The sequence below is a fragment of the Adiantum capillus-veneris genome, chromosome 13 (genome assembly GCF_014529385.1).
Source record: "Adiantum capillus-veneris isolate H3 chromosome 13, ASM1452938v2, whole genome shotgun sequence".
Lineage (NCBI taxonomy): Eukaryota > Viridiplantae > Streptophyta > Polypodiopsida > Polypodiales > Pteridaceae > Adiantum > Adiantum capillus-veneris.
The window spans coordinates 120,116,962-120,144,757 of record NC_140943.1 but is presented as its reverse complement, the minus strand read 5'-3'; the positions used below and the strand labels follow the sequence as shown (position 1 = coordinate 120,144,757).

The 27,796-nt window shown below is 43.5% G+C and overlaps 1 protein-coding gene across 3 annotated transcripts in view; it reads left to right on the top strand.

The window, feature by feature from the left end:
• The first annotated feature begins 250 nt into the window (after positions 1–250).
• The window catches only part of LOC147444761 (putative serine/threonine-protein kinase SIS8), a 107,877-nt gene continuing 80,331 nt past the window's right edge, over positions 251–27,796 (top strand). Inside the window, exons 1-4 of one of the 3 annotated variants that reach the window (XM_086527294.1) lie at positions 251–1,166; positions 24,350–24,781; positions 24,885–24,985; positions 25,431–26,773. In XM_086527294.1, the coding sequence (XP_086383420.1) occupies positions 603–1,166; positions 24,350–24,781; positions 24,885–24,985; positions 25,431–26,773 (2,440 nt within the window). In that variant the 5' untranslated portion in view covers positions 251–602. Of the gene's footprint in view, positions 1,167–22,977; positions 23,974–24,349; positions 24,782–24,884; positions 24,986–25,430; positions 26,774–27,796 lie in introns of those variants that run through there. The other 2 variants (XR_015190068.1, XM_086527293.1) reach the window with 2 other exon arrangements.

Sequence of the window (27,796 nt, the reverse complement as noted above, 5' to 3'; positions counted from 1 at the left end):
TTCTGTTTTTTTTTTGAAACATAAAAACTGGAACAACAAACAATTAATAACATTGACATCTTGTATGCTTACGAAGATTGAGCTTGACAAACCTCTAACCCTCCTCGTGGTTTTCTGCAAGGTACCCCTCTGAAGCAATACGATGGGTATCTCGTTCTTTCGAGGGACACCTTTGAACGACGGCAATCGGTGGCCTCTCTCTCTCTCTCTCTCTCTCTCTCTCTCATCCTTCCATAAATTTTTTTATGGAAGCTAACGATGCACTCTAGTTCCACTTTGCATCTCGCTTCTTCCTCGTGAGGCAAACACCTGAACTGGAGATGCGGATGATGTTGCCGATGATAAGGATGGCCGCACCTCTGCCGCTGTAGAATTAGGGCTTCACTGTAATATCCACAGAGAAATTTTCGGGTTTGTTACTCCATTGTTGCAGCTCGTGCAGCAGTCCATGTCCCTCATCATCATGATTCCTCCTCTCACCTTCCTCATGCCCTAGGGTTTCCCTAGGGGCTCTGATGCAGACTCTCTAACATAAAAACCCTCAGGGTTTCTGAATCAGACTCTTACTTCTAAAACCCTGTTGCTACCCATTTTAAGCTGCCATGAAGAACATCCTTCGCCGTCTGCATCTGAGTGGTGGTAGTCATGATGATCATTCGCTTTCGAAAACAAGGCATCGCCACTCCTTCTCTGATGCTTCATCTTCCCCACCATACTTGGAGTCCCGTGCATTATCCAGTTTGTCCGGTTGGCTTAGTGTTGCAAAACACTCACTCCATCAAAGCGGCAGTCCAAAGCACAAGAAAGATGATGGTTCAAACAGTAAATGTAAGAACAAAGATGAGTTTGAGGCTAAAGTAGAAAGCCAAAGCTTACCAGGTGAACTTGCTCCGAAGGAGCACACGAACTCCGATGGAGCCTCATGTACTTTATCTGCTGTGCATTCAGACCCACCCGGCGAGCAAGCTGAGAGAGAAGCTCTACAACTTGCCGGTGATCAGGCCCTTTTTCTCCAGGACGAAGAGCTACAAGTCCAGGTTGCTCTAGCTCTGAGCGCGCGAGATGACCCAGAAGCAACGGCCATAGAGACTGCTAAAGATTTTACCAGAGGTTTCGACTCATCACCATCAAATTCTAAGGCAGAGGTGCTTGCTTATAGATACTGGGTAAGCTTTTGGTTTGTGGAAATAATTGTCAGCACTGTCTTAGTTTGTTGACTCAAAATAGACTATAGTAACACAAACACAGAAAGATAAGCAAAACAATGAAATGTACTGTCAATGTCTGCAAGAATGACCTATGAATTTTAAAGATTACAAACGCCATATGATACAATTATCTGGAATTAAAAGTAACAAGGGTAAACTATATAACCTACAAGAGGTGCAATTTATGCACCGGGCGTCACAAGAGTAAGACTCTATAAAGAATAAGACAGTACTGGATGCATGGAGTGTCACAAGGGGAGTGAGATTATATAGGCATAGGATGTTGTATGAGAGAGAGAGAGAGAGAGAGAGAGAGAGAGAGAGAGAGAGAGAGAGAGAGAGAGAGAGAGAGAGAATTGATACTTGATACTTGGCTTGGCAACGAGCACCTTTGTCGACAATTCAACCGTATGGCAAGGCTTCATATTGTTTACCTTGTTGATACTGTTTTGCCGTAACGCAACCAACTTCTCTCTTTTGTAGAGTGTGGCATTGATATGGTATCCCTCGTGGATATGGAGGTATTTGGGAGAGACGTCGTGGTTGCCTTTCTTCTTTTCATGTGCTTCTTGCCTTACTCGTTCATTAGCCTTGGCAAGATTGGAAAGTCAAAGGCAAAGGACCCATTATCGCCGGTTTTACAAATTATCTCTAGCACTCTCTTATTGGACTAAAGCATTGGTTGGTTGACAAGGCCAACAAGGCTTGGCAGGTTAAGAAATGTATTGCTTGATAGAGAGATATATTGTTTCAAGGCTGGCATTGTTGGAATTAGGGTTGCAGGAAAAGACACACAGCTTGGAGAAGACGAAGGAAGCTCAAGGCACACAACAGAGAGTGTATTACTTAGTGTGCAATGGAAAAATTGTTAGCCCGAGAGTGATGGGCGTATAAACAATGCACGGGGAAAATAACTTCCTAAAGAGGGAAAAAATGCCTCGGCGGTCCTAGTGTGTTCACACACATCATTACCACATGTATATGGTAACAAATCCCCTCTGGGAGTGATGCGATGAACGAGGGCTGGCACAAAGAGTAAAGGGAAGTGCCATGCCCTGAGGACAGGATCAATCCACAAAGGGGAGCTAGCCCAAAGTTTTGTGCCATGCCCTTTGTGGACAGGATCAATCCTTGCTCCCAAAGCTTTGCGGAAAGCTTCGAACTTCTCACGAGAAAATGCCTTTGTGAAAAGATCTGCAAGGTTGTCCTGTGTTGGCACATAAGCCAAGCCGATCTCTCCTGCTGAGAGCGTGTCCCTGACATAGTGGTAATGCATCTCAATGTGCTTTGTGCGAGCATGAAAAACCGGGTTCCTCGCAACTGCCAATGTGCTCTGACTGTCAGTGTAGATGATGTTGGCAATGTCTTGTCTAACACCCAAATCAACCATTAGGCGTCTGAGCCATACAAACTCAACCGTAGCTATGAAGACTGCCTTGTACTCGGCCTCACAACTGGAAGTGGCCACAGTAGGTTGCTTCTTGCTCAACCATAAAATACATGAACTGCCAAACATGAACAAAAATCACTTGTGGACACTCGCGTGTCATCACACGAGCCCAATTTGAGTCCGAAAAAGCATGTAAATATGGCGGCAATGATCCCCCTTGGGGCCAAACAAGCCAAGATGCAAAGTGCCACTCAAGTAGCAAAAAATCCTCTTGACTGTCTGTCAATGCTTAGACCCTGGGCTATGCATAAATTTACTGACGTGTGAGACTGCAAACTGAATATCCGGCCTCGTGTTGCATACATAAATGAGGTAGCCAACAACAATTTGGTAAAGAGTGACATCAGCAGGATCACCAACATCATGTAGACTCAACTTCAAACCTGTTTCCATGGGAATGGCAATAGGTTTACAATCCTCAAGTTCAAACTTACATAGCATTGTCTCTATGTAACTTTTCTGACACAAGGCAATACCACCATCACTTTGCTTAAACTGTATACCCAAGTAATGATGCAACAATCCCAAATCTTTCATCTTGAAAGTAGCATTCAAATCAGCCTTAAATTCAACAAAATGTGCCTCATTTGGTCTAGTGATCAACAAATCATCTACATAAAGAACCACAATGAGAAGTATATCGCCCTCACTCTTGACATACAATGTGCTTTCTGTTGGACTGTTACGAAAGCCTCGTTTGACCAAATGAGTGCTAGCTTTCTCATACCAAGTACGAGGAGGTTGCTTCAATCCATACAAAGCCTTCTTACATCTGCACACTTCTTACGAGGGGACGGGAGGGGACGGCAGGAGCTTTTTTTTAAAATTTGAAAAATTGATCATTTCTAGTGGCTAGTTCCTCTCCAATAGCCATATGTTTGAACTTTGAAGCACCCCAATGGCTATAAAAGCCACCCTTTGGTCCTCATTTCTCGATGTTTTATAAGCACATTGCGTCTATATCACTCATGTTATTTGGTCTAATTAGTGTAAATTTGTGGTCAAAGTGATGCTCTATGTGTGTTGCATGTGTGTAGGTCAAAAAATGCCAAAAAAAAAACTTTTTTTTTTTGCCGTTCCGACCCCGTCCCTGTCCCTGTCCCCGTCCTCGTTCCCGACCCCGACCCGCCGTCCCATGTAACTATGGATTGATGTACATCCCAACCAAAATGAGCTGCCAATGCACATAGAAAAGGAACAGAAGTCATACGACACGTGGAAGCAAAAGTTTCTTCATAATCTATGCCTTTCTGCTGCGCATAGCCTTTTGCAATAAGTCGAGCCTTATGGCGATCAAGCTCACCATCCGGCTTGCGTTTCAACTTGTAAACCCACTTTGTACCAATGGCCTTTTTACCATGAGGCAAATCATATAAAGTCCACGTGTCATTTTCTATAAGTGCATCATATTCTGATTGTATTGCAGCCATCCAATTTTCTGAATTTTGTGCTTCATCAAGAGATAGAGGTTTCTCTATATCACATAAGCTAGCCATAGCCAAAGCATAACAATCTGATGCATAAGAGGCATGGCGAGATCCTGAACGAGTACGACTAGACAAAGGTGCATCCAATTTACTGTCACACAATGTATACACCAGCCATTTTGGCATACCTCTAGCCTGCTCATTTTCAACCCTTTCTTCATCAAGTACATCATATACTAACATTTTCTGAAACCCCCATAGGCCGTACATTTGCCTCAGTGGAATTTACATTTGAACTTCCATCACTGAAAATAGGCAACAAAGTGTCATGTGATTTGACTTTATTGTCTCTAGTACATGACAGCAAGGGTTGAAGAGAATCTCCCACAAACACATCATCCCGTGAAACCAGAATACGTTTTGTTTGTCAACACTATAACTAACAAAAATACATATGATAGCCTTATCATCCAATTTTCTGCGCCGTGTTTGTGGCACCAAAGCATATGCCAAACAACCAAAAACACGCATGTGCTCAATAGATGGCTTTCTATCATGCCATGCTTCATATGGAGTCATAGATTGCAACGCTTTCGTAGGACACCTGTTGAGTACATAAGTGGCATACATGACAACCTCGAGCCAAAACGAATGTGGTAAAGCTTGACTCTTGACCATACAGCTTGCCATTTCCGTAAAAGACCTGTTTTTCCTCTCAGCAACACCATTGTGCTGAGGCGTATACGGCACTGTACATTGGTGTTTTATCCCATGACTAGCCAAAAATACATTAAATTCATGAGACATATACTCCCCCCCTCGATCGGAACGGAGGGTGTCCATAGTACATTTCGAGACATTTTCAGCCATAGCAAGAAATTGCTTGAAGCGCATAAACACTTTGGACTTAGCTTTCAACGGATACACCCATGCATGCGTAGAGTAGTTATCAATGAAAGTCACGAAGTACAAGTAATTTCCCAAGGACGGAGTTTGCATAGGCCCACAAACATCACTATACACAAGTTGCAATCTGTATGTAGCATGAACTGACCTATCCTTTGGAAACTTAGCACGCTGCATTTTTCCCAAAATAAAGCCTTCACAAACATGTTTGACAGGCGCTTCAAGAGGCGGCAAAGAAGCAACCATATCAGATTTTTGCACATGTAACAAATTGGCAAAATTTAGATGTCCAAAACGTGCATACCACAATTTTGCATCTGAAAACAGCCTTTGAATTTGCGCATTGACAAAATTTTGTCCACACTTGAGCTTATACAACCCACGACAATTTTGGACACCAAAACTGAGATCTTGAACTGTACATCCGCAATCCACAAATTTGACTACGAGACCAAGTCTAGCAACTTGCAAGTGCAGATACAGACAAAAGATTCTTTTTCATCCCAGGTATATACAATGCATCAACAAGTGTGAAAGAATTGCCATTTGCATCAGTAAGCATAATCTTTCCAACTCCTTGAACAGAATAAGAGGCATTGTTGGCACAAGTCATTGTATTCCCATGAGAGACAAACTCAATAGAGGTAAACAAATCACGATGTGAGGTAATGTGCTTTGTAGCACCACTGTCAAAATACCACACATGTGAATCTGCAACAATTGACATGTATGCATCACGGACAACAAGATTATAGGTATACTCTGCACTAAAAGTCCATTCTGTATCAACATCAACATCACAGTCTCCTTTCACAGAAGACTCAACAATAGCTACATTTGTAGTGGAATCAACATTTGCATTGGAACCACGCTCTTTCTTCTTAGTCTCTTTGGCCTTCAACTTAGGACACTGCTTGATCAAGTGATCATTAGCTTTACAATAATGGCAACGCATCTTCTTTTTGCCCTTATCATCAGAATTTCCAGACGAATTGCTGCTAGCAGAAACATTAGGAACATGTGATTTTCCACTCGCAGAAGAGGACATTCTTCGATGACATGATAGTGTATTCGAAGAATGAAGAGGAGCATAGGCGTCACTTGACCATTGTGTTCGAAGAGCTGTGCAGCCACACAGGTTACTTGTCAATCCTAAGAAAAGTGAATTCTTCCTGGAAGAGATTACTTTCTTGGCCACATAGTCTCAAAGGATGGTGTCAGAATGGATCCCGCAAAGGTCGAAGCTATTAAGACATGGCCAGACTTGAAGACTGTGCACGATGTCAGAAGCTTCTGGGGATTGTGTTCCTATTATAGAAGGTTTATCAGAAATTTTGCAGAGATAGCATCGCCTCTTCACGCTTTGCAAAAGAAAGAGGTCACTTTCAGATGGACCCAAAAAGAGATTTCAGCTTTTAGTCTCTTAAAAGGAAAAGTTGACTTCAGATCCAGTTATTGTTTTGCCAGATCTCAGGAAGTCATTTGTGGTCCAGTGTGAGGCGTGTGGCAATAGCATCGGAGCAGTGCTAATGCAAGATGGACGAGTAGTAGCTTATGAAAGCCGAATTTTGCAAGGGCCAGAGAGGACTATGCAAGTCTATGAGAAAGAGCTCTTGGCCGTGATTCACGCGCTTTCTAGTTGGAAGCACTACCTCTTGGGTGTTGATTTTGTTGTCCAAACAGATCATCAGACCTTTCGATACTTCTTGACACAGTCAAAGTTATCCGAAAAGCATATGCGATGGGCAAACATTCTTTCTATGTTCCACTTCCAGATTATGCATGTGGAAGGCAAGAAGAATGTTGTGGTTGATGCGTTATCAAGAAAGCCACAAATTTCAGGTGTGTCAATTCCTTATCATCATGAGTTAGATGACATGAAGGAACAATATGCTACTGATGAAGATTTTGCAAGGATCTTTGAACAGTTGCAAGAGAGGCAACATCACGAGCACTACCTCCTGAGAGATGGTTTTATGATGATGCATGGCAGACTGTGTCACAAGGCCACTGCGACATAAGGTCATGGAAGAGAGTCATGTCCCACCGTATGCAGGGCATCGTGGCATTGATGCGACAGTTAAAGCGGTAGAGACATTCTTCTATTGGCCTACCTTGAGGAGAGATGTGGATGCCTTTGTGCGAGCATGCATAGTTTGCCAAAAGGTCAAGTTTGATAGGCAAAAGGCACCAAGGTTGTTACAACCACTGTGGATTCCGGATAAGCCATGGGAAAGCATTGCTATGGACTTTATCTTTGATCTTCCAAGAACGCCAACAGGGAATGATGGTATATGGAAGGACCATTATCTGCAGGTTCAGCAAGCAGACCCATTTATCCCTGTCAGGAAGAAGATAAAATCTGATTAGATGGCACGCTTGTTCATGTACAATGTATTTAAGTACCATGGTATGCCACAATCGATTATCAGTGATCGAGATCCTCTCATGACCAGTTTGTTTTGGAGAGGATTGTTTGAGAACATGGGCACTACACTCAAGTTCTCGTCTTCGTTTCATCCACAAACTGATGGACAGTCAGAAGAGGCTAATTCTACTGTGTTAGATCTGCTGAAATGCTATGTGCCAGATAATAAGGGCAAGTGGGAAAAGTATTTGCCTATGCTTGAATATGTGTACAATAATACGGTGCATTCGTCTACTGGCAAAGCACCTTTTGAGATTGTTGAAGGCGGCAAAAATGTTCCTTCATTTTGCATATAAAGGACAAAATCTTTAAGGCAGATTGATATGTTGAGAACATGGATGAGATGTATAAGAAAATTAAAGTTGCCTTGGAGAAGACTCAGGCAAAACACAAAAAGCCTGTTGATCGTCACCATCGTGAATTGTTGTTATCACCTGGTGACTGGGTTCTATTAAGGTTCGAAAAGGCAAGGTTAAAGAAGATGAAGGGCAAGGAACGGTTGTTTCCTAAGCTCAGCATGCGTTACTATGGGCCTTTTCAAGTGCTTGACAAGATCAACAATGTGGCTTACAGGTTGAAATTGCCTGATGCGTGGAAGATTCATAATGCGTTTCACGTGAGTCTTCTAAGACCCTTCGTGGGTGATGTGCCAGAAGATATGCCAGATGAGGATCAGCCAGAAGTTGAGGAACTTGATGAGATCCTGGTAGCTGAGCAAGTTTTGGCACATAAGGACAGAAAAGTTAAAGGACATGTTGCAAGACACTATTTGGTGAAGTTCAAGAACTATCCGCCTATGGATGCAAAATGGATGGAAGAGCATGAACTGTCAGTCACCAAATGTATTGCAACTTTACCTTGAAGCCTTTGGGTTACAACCTACTTATGCCCCAACCCAACGTGTGCAAAGGAGGGGTAACGATAGAGCTAGTACATCAAATGTACATATGAATTCAATTTAATAGATGGAAATGGCAAAAGTATGAAGGTCTCATTAAGTCGTTTGTATCTATGTGTGCGACCTTTCTTGCGGATACATGTGATGATAAAAGAGTGTTCATAGCACAAGATCATCAGTGGCGTGTATTTATGGTATGCAATCGAGGACGTTCGCGATTTCAAGAGGGGGTATGTCACGGGGACGTGGCAGTTGTTAACTATGTCACGAGGACGTGGCAACTGCTAACTTTAGTTGTTGGTTTCTTTCCTATGGGTTTTGTTTTAATTTTTTTGAGACCCTCTTTTTGAAGTAGCAAACAGTCGGCCATTGTATGGCCAATGTGAACAGTAGTTTCACCCTTAGACGGGAAGTGGTCGGCACTGGAATTCGTATAGTAAAAGGATGTCTAGGCTTAGAGCAAGATCATATAGGTCCCCCCGTGGCACTTAGCAAGTTGGTGGATACTAGGAAGTGAACTCAATAAAGGCCTAAAGTCAAGGTGTGACTACCAACAGAAAGTATCCGACAGTTGGGCCACATTGCATTTTTGGATGCGGTCCCAATGAGTATAGATGGTCAGAAGACCAGTGGGAGCCCAACGGAAGCATCTCCTAAAATTTAGGGAATTGCTATTTTGGGCCGAGAAATGTGTTCGCATCATTACCTCCGGTATGACTAGGGGAACATTTTAAAACTCTGCCGTGAAGTCAACCGAGCAACCAGTCGAGAGATTTTTAGGCGGCAAACCCGAAATGGGAAAATGCTTGTAAATGCGCCAAGTGGCAAATTTCTGTGCACTTGCTTAATGCAAAGGAGAAGTGGCGCTGATTTTATAGCTCGGAGGCTCATTTGCAAGTCTCTGCCACAGGTTAAGAGCTATGTAGTGCTTCCTTTCCCTCTCATGTACAGTGCAGTGCCAAGAGTGTTGCCCTGCATGCTACGCACTCCACTCTCTCTCCCTTATGAGCAGTATGTTATGCCCCTCTAGTGGGCTTTTCATTTGACCAATGTACAATTGTGTGGGTTCATGCGCGATTGCCGAGGCAAGAGCCTCTTGCACAGGCACTGGATTAGCTAGCAGCTAATCCCCTGCAGGTACAGGTGAATTCGGAGAGGTTTCACGCGAGAAATCTCGGTCGATTCAAAGGGCAAGTAGCCCTACAGGCGCGGGAGGTCGAGGTCTTGCTACAGATGCGACTTGCACGCGAAATGGAGCCCAAAACAGGGAATTACAGCCTTCTGTGTATTTTTGCAGGTTTAGGGTTTCGGCCCTAAACGGACCCTAATACCCCCACTAGGTTCGGGGACGCGAGGGGACCGCTGTACAAGCGATCTGGCCCATTTTCCGGGCAGAAAACAGAGAATTCAGCGTGCTGCAGATTCTCGCCAGGTTTGCAAAGTGTCCGTATGCGTCGGGAAAGTCATCTATTGCATGGGGATATTGATTGTGAAACGTCCTAGTACAGTTATGTTGCCGAAATCGGGCCAGAACAAGTGTTTCTTAGCCTAGACTGTGCAGGGCAGCTCGTAGGCGATCATAGGCTTTATTCCCTCTCTTAAAGAATAAAGAAATACCGAGAGGGGCGCCAATTTTGGGACCTACACGTTGTCCGCGTATGCTCGGAGCATTTTAACTTCCGAGCTGTGTGAGTACTTAGGTGTTAATCCCCGTTCCAGGTTCTCTTTCCAAAGTGCTTTGTGTGTCTAAAGTAAAGAATTTCGGGTGAAAGCCAGAGCCTACCGCCCCACGGGCCGGTTTCAGACGAAGAAGAATTTTCCCCACCACGAGGTTTTTCCGACCCTCCACTTTCTCCATCTACGTCAGGGATTGCACTAGCTCCTATGGAGGACTTGGAACTGCTATTTAAGGAAAGGAATTTAGAACGCGAAGCAAGAAATGCAGAAAGAATGGCAGAAATGAAACGCAGACACGCAGAAGACAAAGCAAAAAGAGAAGCAGAAAGGAAGGCAAGACAAGAACAGCGCGAGCGACACATGCAAGAGTTCTTGCGACTCTGTTCTCAAGTGCAGGCACAGATGCAAGAGATTTGGGAAAAGGAGACTCTTCAAGTCTCTTCTTCTCCAAAGCATGACACACAGGATTTGCATGATTATGAGAAGCATGATGAATTGAATGACAATGATTTGCATGATCATTTGAATGATGATGATAAGCATGATGATTTGGATGATAATGATGAGCATGATGATTTGCATGATCAAGATGTGATTTCTCACAAGCATGATGAGTTGCATGAAGATGATGTGATTGTTTACAAGGATGATGTGTTAGTTGATGCTTTTTCTAGCGAGCTAACCTCGTTGCAGATTCGATCAATCACGAAGGATTGATCTTGGCTCTCGAGCGTAGGTCCAAAGAACCCCCTTAGGAAGAACCGATCTTGGCTCTCGAGCCTCGGTCCAAAGAACCCTCACAGGAAGTATTATGTGTTTGCATGATTGATACGCACGCATTGTTCGAGTGTTTCATTCGTGATCGTTTCCTGTATTTTAGTGAGCGTCTTTATGTAATCCCTTTTCCTAGGCATGACATATTGTACGTTGACCACGTTTCACTCATGAATGAGCACGAATGTATGCGAATTGTTCATGAAAGGCTGAAAAATATGTATGTAAGGAAGTCACATTCCATGTCTCTTCCTTGGCATGACACATTCGTAGAACGAGCACATGAATGTATGAGTATCAAGCATAGGCATTTCCATTGTGTTTTGCCACATTTGATTGATTTAGATCACGAAAGAAAGCTTCGAGCTCATTGTTTGCATGTCTTGGATGAACGGTTTGGCACTCTGTCTATTTGTTGATCTACATTGCATGCACAATCTTTGAGGAAGACAATATTTTTTCCAGTCACTTTACATGGAATAGGTATGTTCATGGTTTTGTGTTGGAAATTGTTTCAAGAATTTTCAGCCATGGAGATTCTTGAAGAAGAAAGAAGCAGGACTCTAGACGAAGTTCAAGCATCGAAGGAGCCACATAAGACTTTGTGTCGCTTTCGGCGCGGCCCAAAGAAGAAGGCTTTGCAGACATTTATGAAGTTCAAGTACCGCACGACCCACACATCAGAGTGGGCCGGCGAAGTGTCCCTTCCAGGATTCCGGATGCTATTGGCGATCTCCCTCGATGCCATTCGGTTCGTACCAGTACCCCACTTTGAAAAGGAGGGGATGTCACGTGACACATCCAACCCTATGTGTCCGTGGACAAGCTACTTGATAATAGGGTTCCGTCAGTCCAGTCAGTCTAGATTTAGAAGTGATCTGGCACTTTTGTGAGTCTATTCGTAGACCGTGCATGGGCAAATTGAGTAAGTTTGTATACCTGACTATCACTAATTGGCAGAAGAGGCAACAGGAGCCAAGCTCAGCAGGCAACTTCTCAAGCAAGAATTTGGTGGATTTCCTCCAAGTAAGACCCGGCACTTAGTGTTTGCATCAGCATCAGCCATTGGCGTTTCCATCTCCAAGCTTCACCGCGGGAACCCAACAGCCCAGCATTTTCCTTCAACCAAGGATCGCTAGCAGAATCCAGCCACTAGCGTTTTTACAGATACCAACCTCTAGCGTTTTTGGTCCAACTTCAGCCTCTAGCGTTTTTGGTCCCAACTTCAGTCTTTGTAGATTGAGCATGCAGCGTTTTTCATCATTAAAGAACCTGCAAGATCAGCCCTAAAGAAGGTAGCAAATTCAGCCCGGATAGACCATTAGATTCAGCCTTTAAGAACCTCAGTTTTCAGCCCTAAACCTGCAGATTTTTAGCGACAAAGATCCACAGAAAACAACCCCCAAATCAGCGTTTTTGGCTCACTCGTAGATTTCAGCCCATAGCGTTTTTGGACAGCAGTAGAAAGATTGTAGATTTCAGCCCTAGTGTCGGCCTCGTCATCCCCGTCGTAGTCGTTAACATGGCCTAGACTTGCATCAATCACATGCATTCCATTTGTACCAGATTGTGCAATCATAAGTAGACCACTCTCGCCGACGATAGTGGGGCCTTCGGAGGAGGGTCTTACAACGTCTCTGGTGTCGTATTTCTCTTCTCTCTCTATCTCTCAGTCTCATACACTTGCACGCACAATGTCCATTCACTTTTTTTGTGATCATAGCACTTTCTCATTAAGAACGGAAGGCTCTACCTTCCATAAGAACAAAAAGGAACCTTGAGCATAGTTCGGAGCACTCATCTTGAGCAAAGGGCAAACATTCATTCTGCTGCACCTAACATTGGTATCAGAGCTTTGGCAGTGTTCTGTATCACTCAAGGAAAGAACCACAAGAACCACATAATGTTTTTTGCTTGTTGAGGTCGCACGAACCCAAGTTCGCTTGGGCGTGTCAATTCCTAATCGTGTTTTTGAAGAGGAATAGGAATCCCAAGAAAGAAGGGCTTGTCAAGCCTCCCTTTGTGCCTCTTTTCACTCATTGAGAGCGGACCGTGCACGTAGCGGCCGGCCTATTGACGTGAGGTGGGAAAAAGCAACCTTAGTATGAGCGCAAGGCCGCCAAGGGGTGCGTCTGTGGAAAAGAGTAGAACTCGGGTGAAGAGAAGATCCTTCTCAAACATGGTTTGCAAGCGAAAGAAAACCTCAAGAACCTCAAGAACCTCAAGAACCAAGACCCCCAAGAACCCAAGTTCCTGGTGAACTTAAGAACCCAAGACCACAAGAACCCTCAAGAACCTACGACTTCAGAATGGTCATCACTCGAAGCGGAATGGATATTTCGCTTGGAGGTGATAAGCATGAGAGAGGCGAAGAAGAATTCTCCCCACCAGGAGGCTTTTTCGACCCTCCCTCTTCCCCATCTACGTCAAGGATTGCACTAGCTCCTATGGAGGAGTTGGAACTGCTATTTAAGGAAAGGAATTTAGAACGTGAAGCAAGAAATGCAAAAAGAATGGCAGAAATGAAACGCAGACATGCAGAAGACAAAGCAAAAAGAGAAGCAGAAAGGAAGGCAAGACAAGAACAGCGCGAGCGACACATGCAAGAGTTCTTGCGACTCTGTTCTCAAGTGCAGGCACAGATGCAAGAGATTTGGGAAAAGGAGACTCTTCAAGTCTCTTCTTCTCCAAAGCATGACACACAGGATTTGCATGATTATGAGAAGCATGATGAATTGAATGACAATGATTTGCATGATCATTTGAATGATGATGATAAGCATGATGATTTGGATGATAATGATGAGCATGATGATTTGCATGATCAGGATGTGATTTCTCACAAGCATGATGAGTTGCATGAAGATGATGTGATTGTTTACAAGGATGATGTGTTAGTTGATGCTTTTTCTAGCGAAGCTAACCTCGTTGCAGATTCGATCAATCACGAAGGATTGATCTTGGCTCTCGAGCGTAGGTCCAAAGAACCCCCTTAGGAAGAACCGATCTTGGCTCTCGAGCCTCGGTCCAAAGAACCCTCATAGGAAGTATTATGTGTTTGCATGATTGATACGCACGCATTGTTCAAGTGTTTCATTCGTGATCGTTTCCTGTATTTTAGTGAGCGTCTTTATGTAATCCCTTTTCCTAGGCATGACATATTGTACGTTGACCACGTTTCACTCATGAATGAGCACGAATGTATGCGAATTGTTCATGAAAGGCTGAAAAGTATGTATGTAAGGAAGTCACATTCCATGTCTCTTCCTTGGCATGACACATTCGTAGAACGAGCACATGAATGTATGAGTATCAAGCATAGGCATTTCCATTGTGTTTTGCCACATTTGATTGATTTAGATCACGAAAGAAAGCTTCGAGCTCATTGTTTGCATGTCTTGGATGAACGGTTTGGCACTCTGTCTATTTGTTGATCTACATTGCATGCACAATCTTTGAGGAAGACAATATTTTTTCCAGTCACTTTACATGGAATAGGTATGTTCATGGTTTTGTGTTGGAAATTGTTTCAAGAATTTTCAACCATGGAGATTCTTGAAGAAGAAAGAAGCAGGACTCTAGACGAAGTTCAAGCATCGAAGGAGCCACATAAGACTTTGTGTCGCTTTCGGCGCGGCCCAAAGAAGAAGGCTTTGCAGACATTTATGAAGTTCAAGTACCGCACGACCCACACATCAGAGTGGGCCGGCGAAGAGTCCCTTCCAGGATTCCGGATGCTATTGGCGATCTCCCTCGATGCCATTCGGTTCGTACCAGTACCCCACTTTGAAAAGGAGGGGATGTCACGTGACACATCCAACCCTATGTGTCCGTGGACAAGCTACTTGATAATAGGGTTCCGTCAGTCCAGTCAGTCTAGATTTAGAAGTGATCCGGCACTTTTGTGAGTCTATTCGTAGACCGTTCATGCCCAGTCACTTAGTGTAGATGCATATCCTCTGGTTGCGCACAACATGATCATAAGCATTCCCATCAGAATCCTTCAGGGGAATTTTCGAGTGATTTTATCCTAATTTCCCTATTTTTGACATTTTTCACATATTATTATTAAGTGACTTTTGTTGGAAAGTAGGTAGGGCAAATTGACTAAGTTTGTATATAAGCAAACCTAGACTATCACTAATTGGCAGAAGAGGCAACAGGAGCCAAGCTTAGCAGGCAACTTCTCAAGCAAGAACTTGGTGGATTTCCTCCAAGCAAGACCCAACACTTAGCGTTTGCATCAGCATCAGCCATTGGCGTTTCCATCTCCAAGCTTCACCGCGGGAATCCAACAGCCCAGCGTTTTTCTTCAACCAAGGATCGGTAGCAGAATCCAGCCACTAGTGTTTTTACAGATACCAGCCTCTAGCGTTTTTGGTCCAACTTCAACCTCTAGCGTTTTTGGTCCCAACTTCAGTCTTTGTAGATTGAGCATGCAGCGTTTTTCATCATTAAAGAACCTGCAAGATCAGCCCTAAAGAAGGTAGCAAATTCAGCCCGGATAGACCATTAGATTCAGCCTTTAAGAACCTCAGTTTTCAGCCCTAAACCCGTAGATTTTCAGCTACAAAGATCCATAGAAAATAGCCCCCAAATCAGCGTTTTTGGCTCAATCGCAGATTTCAGCCCACAGCGTTTTTGGACAGCAGTAGAAAGATTGCAGATTTCAGCCCTAATGTCGGCCTCGTCATCCCCGTTGTAGTCGTCAACATGGCCTAGACTTGCATCAGTCACATGCATTCCATTTGTACCAGATTGTGCAATCATAAGTAGACCACTCTCGCCGACAAGAGTGGGGCCTTCGGATGAGGGTTTTACAACGTCTCTGGTGTCGTATTTCTCTTCTCTCTCTATCTCTCAGTCTCATACACTTGCACGCACAGTGTCCATTCACTTTGTTTGTGATCATAGCACTTTCTCATTAAGAACGGAAGGCTCTACCTTCCATAAGGACAAAAAGGAACCTTGAGCACAGTTCGGAGCACTGATCTTGAGCAAAGCGCAAACATTTATTCCGCTGCACCTAACATATGGTAATAGACATACTTAACTTCCTTATAAGGAGAGGCGTTTCTTTGGTGAGCTATGATGAGAGGGCTTGCATTCGGAGCACATTTGCAAGGAGTTTCGGAAATGGGGAAACGAAAATAGTTGGGAAACAGAGTTTTGGGCTTGGTAGAAATTGGTGAAACGCGAAACGGGAATATAAATAAAGATAGAAATAGACTAGGTAGTATAGTATTAAGAAATGTTAGTTGTAGCTTGTATTGAATACTTACAATACCAAACATTTCTCATTAACCATTATATACACTTGTGACCATTGACTTGGCCATTCGCACTTCAAAGTTCACTTCTCAACAATCACTTCTTTATTAGTAGTGTACCACGATTCACATCAAGAGTTAAAGACTAGAATTTACTAAGGACTTATATTCAACCAATGAGTACATACTACTGTCCACATAGTCGCATGAATCATGAAAGTAGAATACCAAAATGATAGCAAGAGTCTAGGCGTAGTGCATCATAAATAGTTGCTATTTGGAGGGCTGATTTGGGGCTGTTTAGTCTCGTCTCACCTCCTCCTCAAGCTCTCAACATCTCTACTGAGCTACTCTCCTTGCTAAAGCTTTAAGCTTGGACATGGAGCTCTAGCTTCTACTTGTTCTTTTTTGGTGGAAAGCACAACACCCTCAAAGAACAAATGTGGCTTCTACCTCTGTTTCTCAAGCTCCATCTCTCCCTTTCGTGTCTCAAGCTCCATTCCCCTCTCTCTCTCTCCTCTTGTCTCAAGCTCCATCATCGTAAAACATGTCTAATTATGTCTGTAATTAGGATGGTCGAATTCAAAGCTTAGCTTATAGTTTTTGAATAACATATGAGCCTATAATACATATAATATATATAGTTTCTTTGGTCTACCATTTTGGCCCCGTTCGCGTTTTTGCCCCCCTCCTCCCTCCCGTTCCCGTCCCCGTTCCTGTTCCCCGTTCCCGTTCCGGGTAACTATGGCCTAAACTGTTAGGTGCAGCGGAATGAATGTTGTATTTTCTCAAGATTAGTGATCTTTATTGCTCAAGGTTCCTTTTAGTTCTTAGGGAAAGAGAGAGCTTTCCGTCTTATGGAGAGTGCTATGATCACAACACAAAGTGAGTGGATATTGTGCGTGCAAGTGAATGAGACTGAGAGAAGGAGAGAGAAGAGATACGACACTGAGAGGTTTGTAAAACCCTCCTCCGAAGGCCCCACTCTCGTCGGCGAGAGTGGTCTACTTGATTGCACAAAGGAGTACAATGCGCATGCAATGGACTGATGCAATGAGACTATGCCGATGACGACGACGGTGATGGCGACGACAACTCGATGGCTGGAATCTGTGATCTTCTAATCGCTGAAATTCGGGACTGTTCGGTGGCTGAAAATGACTGTTTTGGCTGCGTTTTTATAGGCTAATCTTGGGGGATCATCTGCAACCGAATGGGCTGATTTGCTAATGTTCTGCTGCCGTAAACCTGCGCTTTTATCCCTGCTGAAACTGATGATTAAAAACGCTGATTGCTGAGACTGAAAACGCTGAGATCTGCTGCAGTCTTTTGGCGTTTTTGGAGAAAAACGCTGGCTGAAGGGCTGGCGCTTTTATGGCTGAAAACTCTGGGATGAGGGGCTGCTTGGGCGATCATGCAAGGGAAGGGAATTGGGGGAACTTGCAGTGGTAGGAATCGCCAATGTTGCCTAGCGCTAGGGAATGCTGAAAACGCTAAGTTTGAGGGTGGTTGGTCGCGGGAAAAACGCCAAGGATGGCCTTTGATGGCGATGGTTCTTGATGCTGAGGGGGGTACTGCTGAGAAGTTGCCTGTTGAGCGGGAAGCTCCTGCTGCCTCTTGTGCTGTGGAGTGCCAGCTTTGGGTTGCTTATATATTAACTTACCCAATTTGCCCTACTGACTACCCAACAAAAGTCACTTAATAAATAAGTGAAAAATGTCAAAAATAGGGAAAATGGGATAAAGTCACTTGAAAAATCCCCTAACTGATTCTAATGGATTCTGAAGGGAATACTGATGATCATGTTGTGTGCAATCGGAGGATATGCATCTATACTGAGTGACTAGGCATGCACGGTCTACGAATACTCACAAAAGTGCCAGATCACTTCTAATCTAACTTGACTTGACTGACGGGAACCTTGCTATGGTGTAGCTTGTAGCTTGTCCACGGACACATAGGGTTGGGATGTGTCACGTGACATAAACCCTAGTAGAAGCAGAAGAAGAAGAAGGATTTCCCAACTTACACATTGTTGCGAGTGGCCCAAATCTAAAGATGGGTTAGGATTAAAAATCCCAAGCCCCATCAACTTGGAGAACCTTGGCTGAGGGGCCTAATGCCATAAAATAAAGCAGACACACAATTTTAATGCCATAAAATAAAGCAGACACACAATTTTAATGCCATAAAATAAAGCAGACACCCAAAATTGTGTGGAGAGATGATGACGTGGTAGGCTGCACGGTAGCTTTCGCGATTTGCACTGACAATGGTGATGTGGCATGCTATACGGTCAGCTTCAAAGAGCGCTAGGCTTTTGGGATCAGTAGCTTTTAGAACTTGTGCATTTCATGTAAATTGGGGCCTTTAAATAAGCCCGTGTGGGCTCTCACTCTGGCATTGTATCTGGTGGGAGAAGCGGAGTAGAGGCACATGCGTTGTACCTAATTGAAGCAATATAAAGAAATACTGAAAGGGGCACCACAGTTTGGGGCCAGTGTACTCTAGGGGTGGAGCTACGCCATTCCGTGTCTCGTGTAAAGTCTCTCTCTTTAGTTCAATTGTTTTGAAGTGCTTAAAGTCTGTTCAATCCGTTCTCTTCCGTTGGCATGTGGTGCTCGTCCCGTTACAAATAAGTACTCTAGAAATGTCTAGGACTCAAAATGACTCTCCTACGAGATACATACTACTAATTATTCTCCTTGGCATGTATCACAAGTAGATCCACTAGCAAAAGCAGCATCCTTGTAGCATCTGATTGAGAGCTCATGTTTGCACTACTAGCAAAGGGTGAGGTTGTAGTGCTGAAGTGCTAGCACCTTAGTATTGACCCTCTTTTGTAATATACATGCAAATGTCTTTGAACTTACCAAGGTAGGTGCAGATGTTCCATATTTCCTCCACCAAGACATTGGCTGTGATTGGGTTTCTCGAAGCTCGGGTGTAGAGCATCCAAAGGAGAGGGTGAGCCTTGAGGGTGTAGTGCTGAAGTGCTAGCACCTTAGTCTTGATTCTTTAACTTCTGTAATATACATGCAAATGTCTTTGAACTTACCAAGGTAGGTGCAGATGCTCCATATTTCTTCCACCAAGACTCCGATTGCGATTGGGTTTCTCGAAGCTTGGTTGTGGAGCACCTAAGGAAGAGGCTATGGTTGCGAAAGAGGAGAAGCTCATCCTCAAGCCTCCTTATCATCTGCACATCTCCACTTTTCCAATTTTGAAAGTATTCTTGAATTCCCTATTATAACTTCTCATTGGCATATTGCTTGTCATTGTGCCTTAATGGGTGCAATGCACGGGCGACATCATGGATTGTTATGAAGCCAATCCCATCGTGTGCTCCACACACGTCGAAGCTTCTCAATCGTAGGTTGCAAGGTTGATATAAACGTACGTACGGATCCGATCCGATCCGTACGCGTACGGATCGATCCGTACGTGTACGGATCGATCCGTACGTGAGTATTTTTTTTTTCCTGGTTTTCGGGAATTCGCCAGCTGACGAGTGTATTTTTTTAGGGCGCCTATATCATGGGCCTGGCCATTTGATATTTGGCTAATATTAAAGTCCCAAAGATTACAGATTACAGAGAGCGAAAAACAGAGAGCAGGAAAACAGAAATAAACGCAGAGCAACGCAGGAGCAAGCTGCAACACGCAAGGTAAAGACTGAGCACCCCTCTCTCTCTTTCTCTCTTGCTCTCTCCCTCCCTCTTCTCTCTCTTCGCGTCACGCGAGACCTTCATGCTTATTTTTTTTCATATGTATTGCGCACTTGCAATGTGCAGACAGAAATCTCGGAGACGGGCAAATGAGGCTGTTTCTCTCATTCAGCCTACGGAGGATGATGATCCAGGAGAACAGAGTATGATGGCAGAGCCAGAGTATGATGAAGAGGGCAACGTCTTGACAGATGGGGACTTGCTCTCTTCAGCAGAGTCATCATCCTCATCTGATGAGGAGTTTTGAGATTCAGAGAGTAGAGTCCTGAGTCTAGATTCCAAACAATTTGTTATTGCTTAGTCTTTGTTACTTTTGAGTCTTGACATCAGACATTTGTAACTTGTATGCTCTAGTATGAGCCTTTTTTGGTTGACACAGTTTTGTATGTGGACCATGATCCATCTTTTCTCGCAGTATGCCATATGGTACAATGTGCTTTTAGTATTGCCGCTTGCGGCTCAATGCTCGGATTTATAATTTGTGTCAAGTATGATGTATCTGATGTGTGTTTTGAAATTAGTACATGCAAAGTGGTTTGTTTTGGTTCTTGAATGTTTGAGGTCTCTTAAATGTAGAAAAGTGTTGAATGTCCTACTTTTTACCAATGGTACGTATTTTTACGTACATAAAAAAGTTTCCTGTACGGAACAACGTACAGTACGTACATATACAAAACGTACAGTACGTACACATCAACCTTGGTAGGTTGAAGCATGTGAGAGTTGATCACCAAACATGTACTTTAAAACCAGGAAGCCATATTTAATATTATATAGCACTTACTTTTAACGAGGAAAGAAGGTGGTGTTTTGGAAAGCCTCTCCAATCTTGTCCTCCATGTTAGTGAGCGCAAAACTATATATATTGGCTTAATTGATTTGACCAATGCTTCAACCTCTTACCAAAATACCTCATCCATCACCATGTGTGCAAAATTCGAGTGTTTTGCACTTTGGTGATCATTCATATCTGAACACTCTTTTATTTCTTTCGTTGCGTTAATGATTGCTTTTACCTTGAATGATGGTTCCTTTTACTTTCCTTGGAGAGAGAGAGAGAGAGAGAGAGAGAGAGAGAGAGAGAGAGAGAGAGAGAGAGAGAGAGAGAGAGAGAGAGATGATGAAATGAAATGTTATATTAACGTCTTCAAAAGGCCAAAGTGACCTATGAGACCAGAACGTTACAATGTGGTGGATCTGATACAAAGTCAAGAGTAACAAAATGACAAAATAAAAATACTATGGAATCCTAAACTGGTAGGTGTGAACTAAGTAGCTAGCTGGGATAGCGAAATCACAAAAGATCCAGCATCGGTCACTGGCGGATCTCATCAATCTCCTCCATGGTCAGCAATTTGACCGGGCGTCGTGCATGTCGGGCCAAAGTGATCCGAATCCTCTAATGTAGCCTCCATCGATGCTGTGTAGTCCGTCGCAGTCATTGGCGTCTGGATCTCCCCAGCTCAATCGCTCTGTCGGTTAGTGTGCCTCTAGTGTGAGGCGACAAGCTCTGTTGTGGTAGTAGCTCCTCCGGGTGTCCAGTGTTTGCTCGAGAGAGAGAGAGAGAGAGACCCGATGGGGTCCCAACCAACCATTTTAAGGGTCCCCCACACCGTTGCGGATGTGGTGATTGCGTAAATGGAATGTACGTTGTAGACACATGCAATACCTCAAGTGCAGATTCTATCGGCTCGAATGGGGAATGTCCCCTCGGTAAGTCTTCAAGATGAAGCACCTCCGGGGTTGATTTGATGCACCTTTGGATCCGTCTCGATGTGGGATTGCGGACGGTCACCAAGGGGTAGATGGGGCTGAATTGCGATGTGAGAGGAATGAAGGGCTGAAAAGTTAAAACAATGGTCACCAAGGGGTAGATGGGGCTGAATTGCGATGTGAGAGGAATGAAGGGCTGAAAGTTAAAACAATGGTCACCAAGGGGTAGATGGGGCTGAATTGCGATGTGAGAGGAATGAAGGGCTGAAAAGTTAAAACAATGGTCACCAAGGGGTAGATGGGGCTGAATTGCGATGTGAGAGGAATGAAGGGCTGAAAAGTTAAAACAATGGTCACCAAGGGGTAGATGGGGCTGAATTGCGATGTGAGAGGAATGAAGGGCTGAAAAGTTAAAACACAGATCTCGATGATGGGCAGCAATGGGAGCATTCGATGCAGCGAGGGAATGACCGAGCAGAAGCTCAATGGGTTGTCGAAGTACCGGACAGCAACACGAAGGACTAGCGATTGCAGACATGAGCGAGTTCCTGTGAGGGCTGAAATCTGAAAACGCTAAGGCTGATATACTGTAAATTGAGATCGTTGGGGCTGATATGCTGTCGCGGAGCAAAACGCCAAGGCTGCTGAAAATGCTGGCTGCTCCTCTGCAAAAAGCTAGGGTTGATGAATTCCACCCTTCACTCACGACCCAAAGCTGAGAAAAAGTTCATTTTCCTTCATATTCTAAGTGCAGTTACTTACTCTTTGAAGTCTCGACACTCTTATGTACAAAAACAACAAAACTATGTACCTGCACAATTGACCCGTATGCGTAGCGACAACTAGCACACACCGCCTTTGTACACTTTGTACAAGCATGCTTTATTTACGTCCAAGGGGTCCAAAAGCACTAAAAAACATTTCTCAAAGTCTTCAAGGTGGCTCACATCATTCTGTAAAAACATGTCACAACGTAGTACTGGGGTGTCCACTATGAGCTGTTAGAGGGTGTTAAAAACTATGCATCTCAAGTCATTGCCCAATGTGATTCTGTTTATTTATTTTGTCATTTAGCTATTTATTTTACTTATTTGACATGAGTTTGGTCAGGCAATAAATGTGAGTGGGAGATCCCATGGGTAGTATGTAAGTACTACCTACCCCCATTGTAATAATCATCTAATTTTTTGCCTGGTTGGTTGGTTCGAGCAAAATCTCTCTCTCTCTCTCTCATGCATTCTCTCTCTATCTCTATGCTTCCACATCGTTGACTTTGACAAATTTATGTACACTCACTCTACTGATACACGTGCCCTGTCCTATTTTTGGCAGCAGCTTGCGGATGGATTGCCTATTAGAGATTCATGGATTGTAGGTCAGGATTTCAATGTTGAGACTTGCATGATGGGAGAGCAGATGCTCTGCCCATTCTGACTTCCATTTCGAGAGTTGAGAGAGATGCATGGGACAGATTCTTGTTTGCTACCTCTACTACAGATGCCCGACATGTGCCATCCTTTGCTCACAGTTCCTAGTCTTATCGGGCTGCCGTTCACAGCATGGGTGGTTGCTGGAGAGACCGGATTGTTTCTACATGGGCCATTTAGCAGCATCTTTATAGACATTCTGTGATGAGTTGGTCTTGGATGGGTCCTTTCTGGTCATGTGCAGGTTTCTATGTACATCCAGTTTTCCATTCCATCTGTAGCAATTTGAGGGCTCCCATTCTGGATTTAGTAAGGGGAGGGCTTGCGCCATGTATTTCTGCATTCTCTATGGCTTGTCCAGCTGTATCATGCACACGGGGACAAGCATTGCAGCGCAGAGACAGACTCATGGAGGATTTTTCAGATGATGGTTTTTTTTGGGGGAGGTGTAGGTGGAGGTTAGAGAGACGGTCCTTTATCTAGCAGGACAAATCTGACTTCACTTATCCTGCTTTAGTTTTGACTTGGATCAACGAGGCAATTAGGATTAATAAGGATCTCTTTTTGCACAGTAGGGAGAGAACTATTGGGAGTCTTGTATGGGCCCTCAAGGATACTGCAGGAGCTTTGCACAACGATCCCAATGAGGTTCTTGACATTGCTTTGTATTACTTTGCTACACTCTTTATTGCTCCTGTCCCTCACCGACCTCGCCGAATGGAGCATTGGCTTCAGCAAAAGCTCACATGCTGTCCTTAAACAGTTCTGGTCATGTATCTGGAGATTTTGTATCAGCAGGAAAATTAATTTGTGTGGATGCTGGCGCATGAGAGTCTCCTTGTTGACACTTGGGCAACACCAGCTGGGCATGGCTCGACTTGTCAGCGACTCTCTTTACAGACTCAGGAGTCATTGAGACACTGCTGCTTATGTTTTGAGTCAGATTGCATCATGGTTTTGTGACTTGGGGGGCAATCACTTGGCTTCAGCAAGTTTCCAGGGTCACATTTGCTGTATGAAGGGCCAACTATAGATCCTCCGTCAAATTTAAGAATTGTAAAGGATTTGTGAGTCACTTTTTTGGTTGTCTCTCTTTTAGTTCTTAAGTTCAGACTTTTCTGACCTCAGAAAAGTATATCACTTTTCAACTTTGTATTTCTAATAAAACGACTCTTTTTGTGAGAATTGGGTTTATGCCCTTAAAATTTCCCACTCTCATCTTGGTTTTAGTGTTTTTAACATTCTGAAAGCTTTTATTTCCTGCAGTTTTAGGCCATTCTGGTTTAGATTCACTTTATTATGTTTTGGTTTGGGACCAATTTAACCTTGTGAAGGCTTTTACAGACTGTGATTGGCATCATTTTGTTTTGGGTTTTAACACAAATTGCTCGTCTTTTAAGCTAACTTAATAAACCGGTGTTTTTGAAATTTATTCTTTTGCAGAAGTACAATGCTCTTAACTATGACGACAAGGTCGTGAATGGCTTCTACGATGTTTATGGAGTAGCATCTGATTTATCTCTTGAGGTGATGCCTGCTTTAGTCGACTTGCAAGAGACTCCAGTGTCGGACAGTATAACGTGGGAAGTTATTTTGGTGAACCGAGCAATAGACACTGACCTGGTTGACCTTGAACAGAAAGTGATTTCTGCAGTTGTAGATTCTAAAGCTGCAGGGGAGAGGAAAAGTGTTTTGGCACGCAAGATAGCCCAGGTAGTGGCTGGTCAAATGGGTGGACCAGTGATTGATGAAGGTTTGCTTCACAGAAGGTGGAGAACAAGCAGTAAAGTGCTTAAGGTGTCTTTGGGAAATGTTGTCTTACCTTTGGGACGCTTACAGATTGGACTAGGGCGGCATCGGGCACTCCTCTTCAAGGTGACCAACCCCTCCCGAGGCCCTTTGGCTGATTAAATGGATGTGTAAAGTTTCTTATTCAGCTTTCCCTTATATTTCTGCTGACATGCATGCCAAATCGCAGGTTTTAGCAGATGCTGTAGGCATTCCTTGTCAATTAGTGAAGGGCAAGGGGTACATGGGAACTGATGAAGGAGCAGTCAACATTATTAAGGTTGATGGAAGGTCAGAACTTAATGCTCAAATTGTGCAGTGTTTTGAGTCCCAGGAGTTGAAGCAGTCTGCTATGCCTTTTTTTAACAGACTAAATTCAAATGAGCAAAACACCCTTAGTTGTATGAGTAAGGTTCAAGAGCTCAGGCTTAACATAAAAGCTAATATAGTAGACAGCTGCCTGTTTTTACATCGGCAAACCATTGGTGAAGCACACTATATTCTACTCTAAAGCGAGTGGATGATGATGCTTTGTTTTCTCTAATGCTGGCTGTTGGTGTGGAACCTCAACTTGTTTCCCTTTAGACCAAGAGTGCAATGATTTTGTTACTTTCTTTGTTGGCTGAATTTGAATTCTGCTTTGAACCTGTACGTTTTGATTTTTGGATGGATGGATAGAGGGATGAGGATATGAAAGGAGTTTAGAAATGTTAACAAGTCTTATACGTTTCTGCAGGGAGTTTATCATGGATTTGATGGGAGCACCAGGTACTCTTCTTCCTTCTGATTTGGCTGGGATTCCTACCAGTTCTTCTGATCTCATTACAGACCAAGAGGACCCAATCCCAGCAGTCATGGTTACTTCTGGAAGTGAAATGCAAAAAGCTACGAGCACTAAGGATTTTGCATCTGATCTAATTACCGATAAAGTGCCACATGGGTTGAGTGACACAAAGCCTGTACAAAGGGCTCAAGGTGAAGCAGCGTGTCCAGAATTTACAGAGGTATATGCTTTACCTGTCCGGCCCAGCACTGTCAGAACTCTCTCCCATTGGCGATCTCCTTCTTGGACTGAAGGTATAAGTTCTCCAGCTGCAAGAGACATGAAAGTTAATGATGTCTCACAGTACATGATGGATGCTGCAAAAGAGAATCCAAAACTTGCCCAGAAGCTGCATGACGTGTTAGTTGAAAGTGGTGTTCAAGCTCCTCTGGATTTGTTTAGTGATATTTCTCCTAAGCAACTGCAAGCGCAGATAAATCAAGAGAGAATGGTTTCAGTTGAAAGACAGGCAGGGAAAGCTATGAAAGGAGCTACTATTCGAAGGAAGGAAAAGAGCAGCATTGGTCCAGGTCGACCTCCAGCTCCCTTACCTTGTCAGGGTTCAACAAGTTCTGCAGATGGTCTTAAAGAGAGGTTAAACAGGTTGAACTCAGTAGAGGGTTTGGGGGAGAGGCCCCCTTTGGATCCTTCACTTTTGAACTTGTCACCAGGTTCCTCACCAAATTCTTTAGCCTCATCAGGGAGTGCAATTGTGCAATCTGCTGGTCCTTTGCTACCTCTATCAGCTGGTGTAGGCCTTCAGGAGAATATGCCACCTGAAATTATAAAACACGTTCCTGTAGCTGCAGCAGCAGCAGCCACTGCTGCTGTGGTTGCTTCGTCTATGGTGGCTGCGGCTGCAAAATTAGAAATCGTGTCAGAACCTACTCTCGAAGTACCTGTTGCAGCTGCTGCTACAGCAACAGCTGCTGTGGTGGTGGCAACTTCTGCAGTAATTGGTAGACGACTGGAGTTTCCTCTTCTTGAGCCCTTAAAAGAGAACGAGTCTGTAAAAGGTGGCTTGGAGGATTCTAACCAGAGACTGAGAGAAGCTGAGCTGTACACAAAGGATACCGGACAAGTAAGTAAAGAAGGTGAAGGCAGTGGTGGTGCCAAGAAGCATGCTGCTGAAGAGGACAGAGGTTTAGATAAATCAACTGGATCTTTGAGTGCGAAGTCGGATAAAGTTTTGGAGGATGTGGCTGAATGGGAGATTCCTTGGGAGGAACTTGTAGTAGGAGAGCGGATTGGGCTAGGTAATGTAGGTTTTTTTAAGGCTTATCTGTTCCTGTCAGTTTACAAATATATTGTGTTGTACTGATCAAGAGCTAAGTAGATCAGGCAATTTGTTTAGTCATTGCCAACTGATCTTTTTAGTAGTATTTCCATGCGAAAATGGTAGTGCTTATGTATGTTGGCCTTATGTTTGAGTATATGAAGCTATGTTGTTAGAGAATAGGAGTTGTCATCTAAATGCACAGTAGCCAAGCAATGAATTACACACACATTAGATTTGTCTCTTTTGAATGGTTTACTGAAACTCCGAGTGTATGCTCATAAAAAGCCCTAACCTCCGGAGTGTCATAGAAACTTAGTTTGCTGGGTTATAATGATAAACTAATGCTATAAAACCTACACCTATGCTTGGGTACTGATGATGCAAGTAGGGATATTATAGCTGTTGTTCAAGCTATGCATGATTTCATTCTTGTTTGGACAATAGTGAGTCAAGGTTGCGTGGTGTCAAGATTTCAGGTTTCTATTTTATTTTGTTGTGGATTGCTTCATATTAGGTTTGCACGTTGTAGAATATTATTGAATTCTATAGCTTATATTAGGCATTAAGAATTTGCTGCTTTTTTTCTAATGTCTGTGCTGTAATTGATTTATTGCATTGTCTTGTCCTTGTTGTGAATGAATTTTTGTATAAAGTTTCATTCAGGTAAGTGTCTGCCATTTGGCTAGCCCATTTCTTTTGTCTGTCATTTAGAAGTAACACTCAATTTGTTTTTTGTTTTTTAAACAAATAAAATAAGTACTTAACATCACTCTTGCTTCTTTTATCCTCTTTGTTCTATGGCCTTTTTTTGTGTCTTGGTTGTGATTTTGGTGCAAGTGTTTTGGCTCCTCTTACATTTCATAAGTTAAACAATTATTTGAACTCATGAAGGGGTAACTTTTATTAAAGATTTTTGTCGTAAAGTATCGTTTCTTTCCGATGGAAATTTTTTAATAGGTTAAAAGTTTACTGAGCGAACTTTGTTGTGGGTAAAGGATCG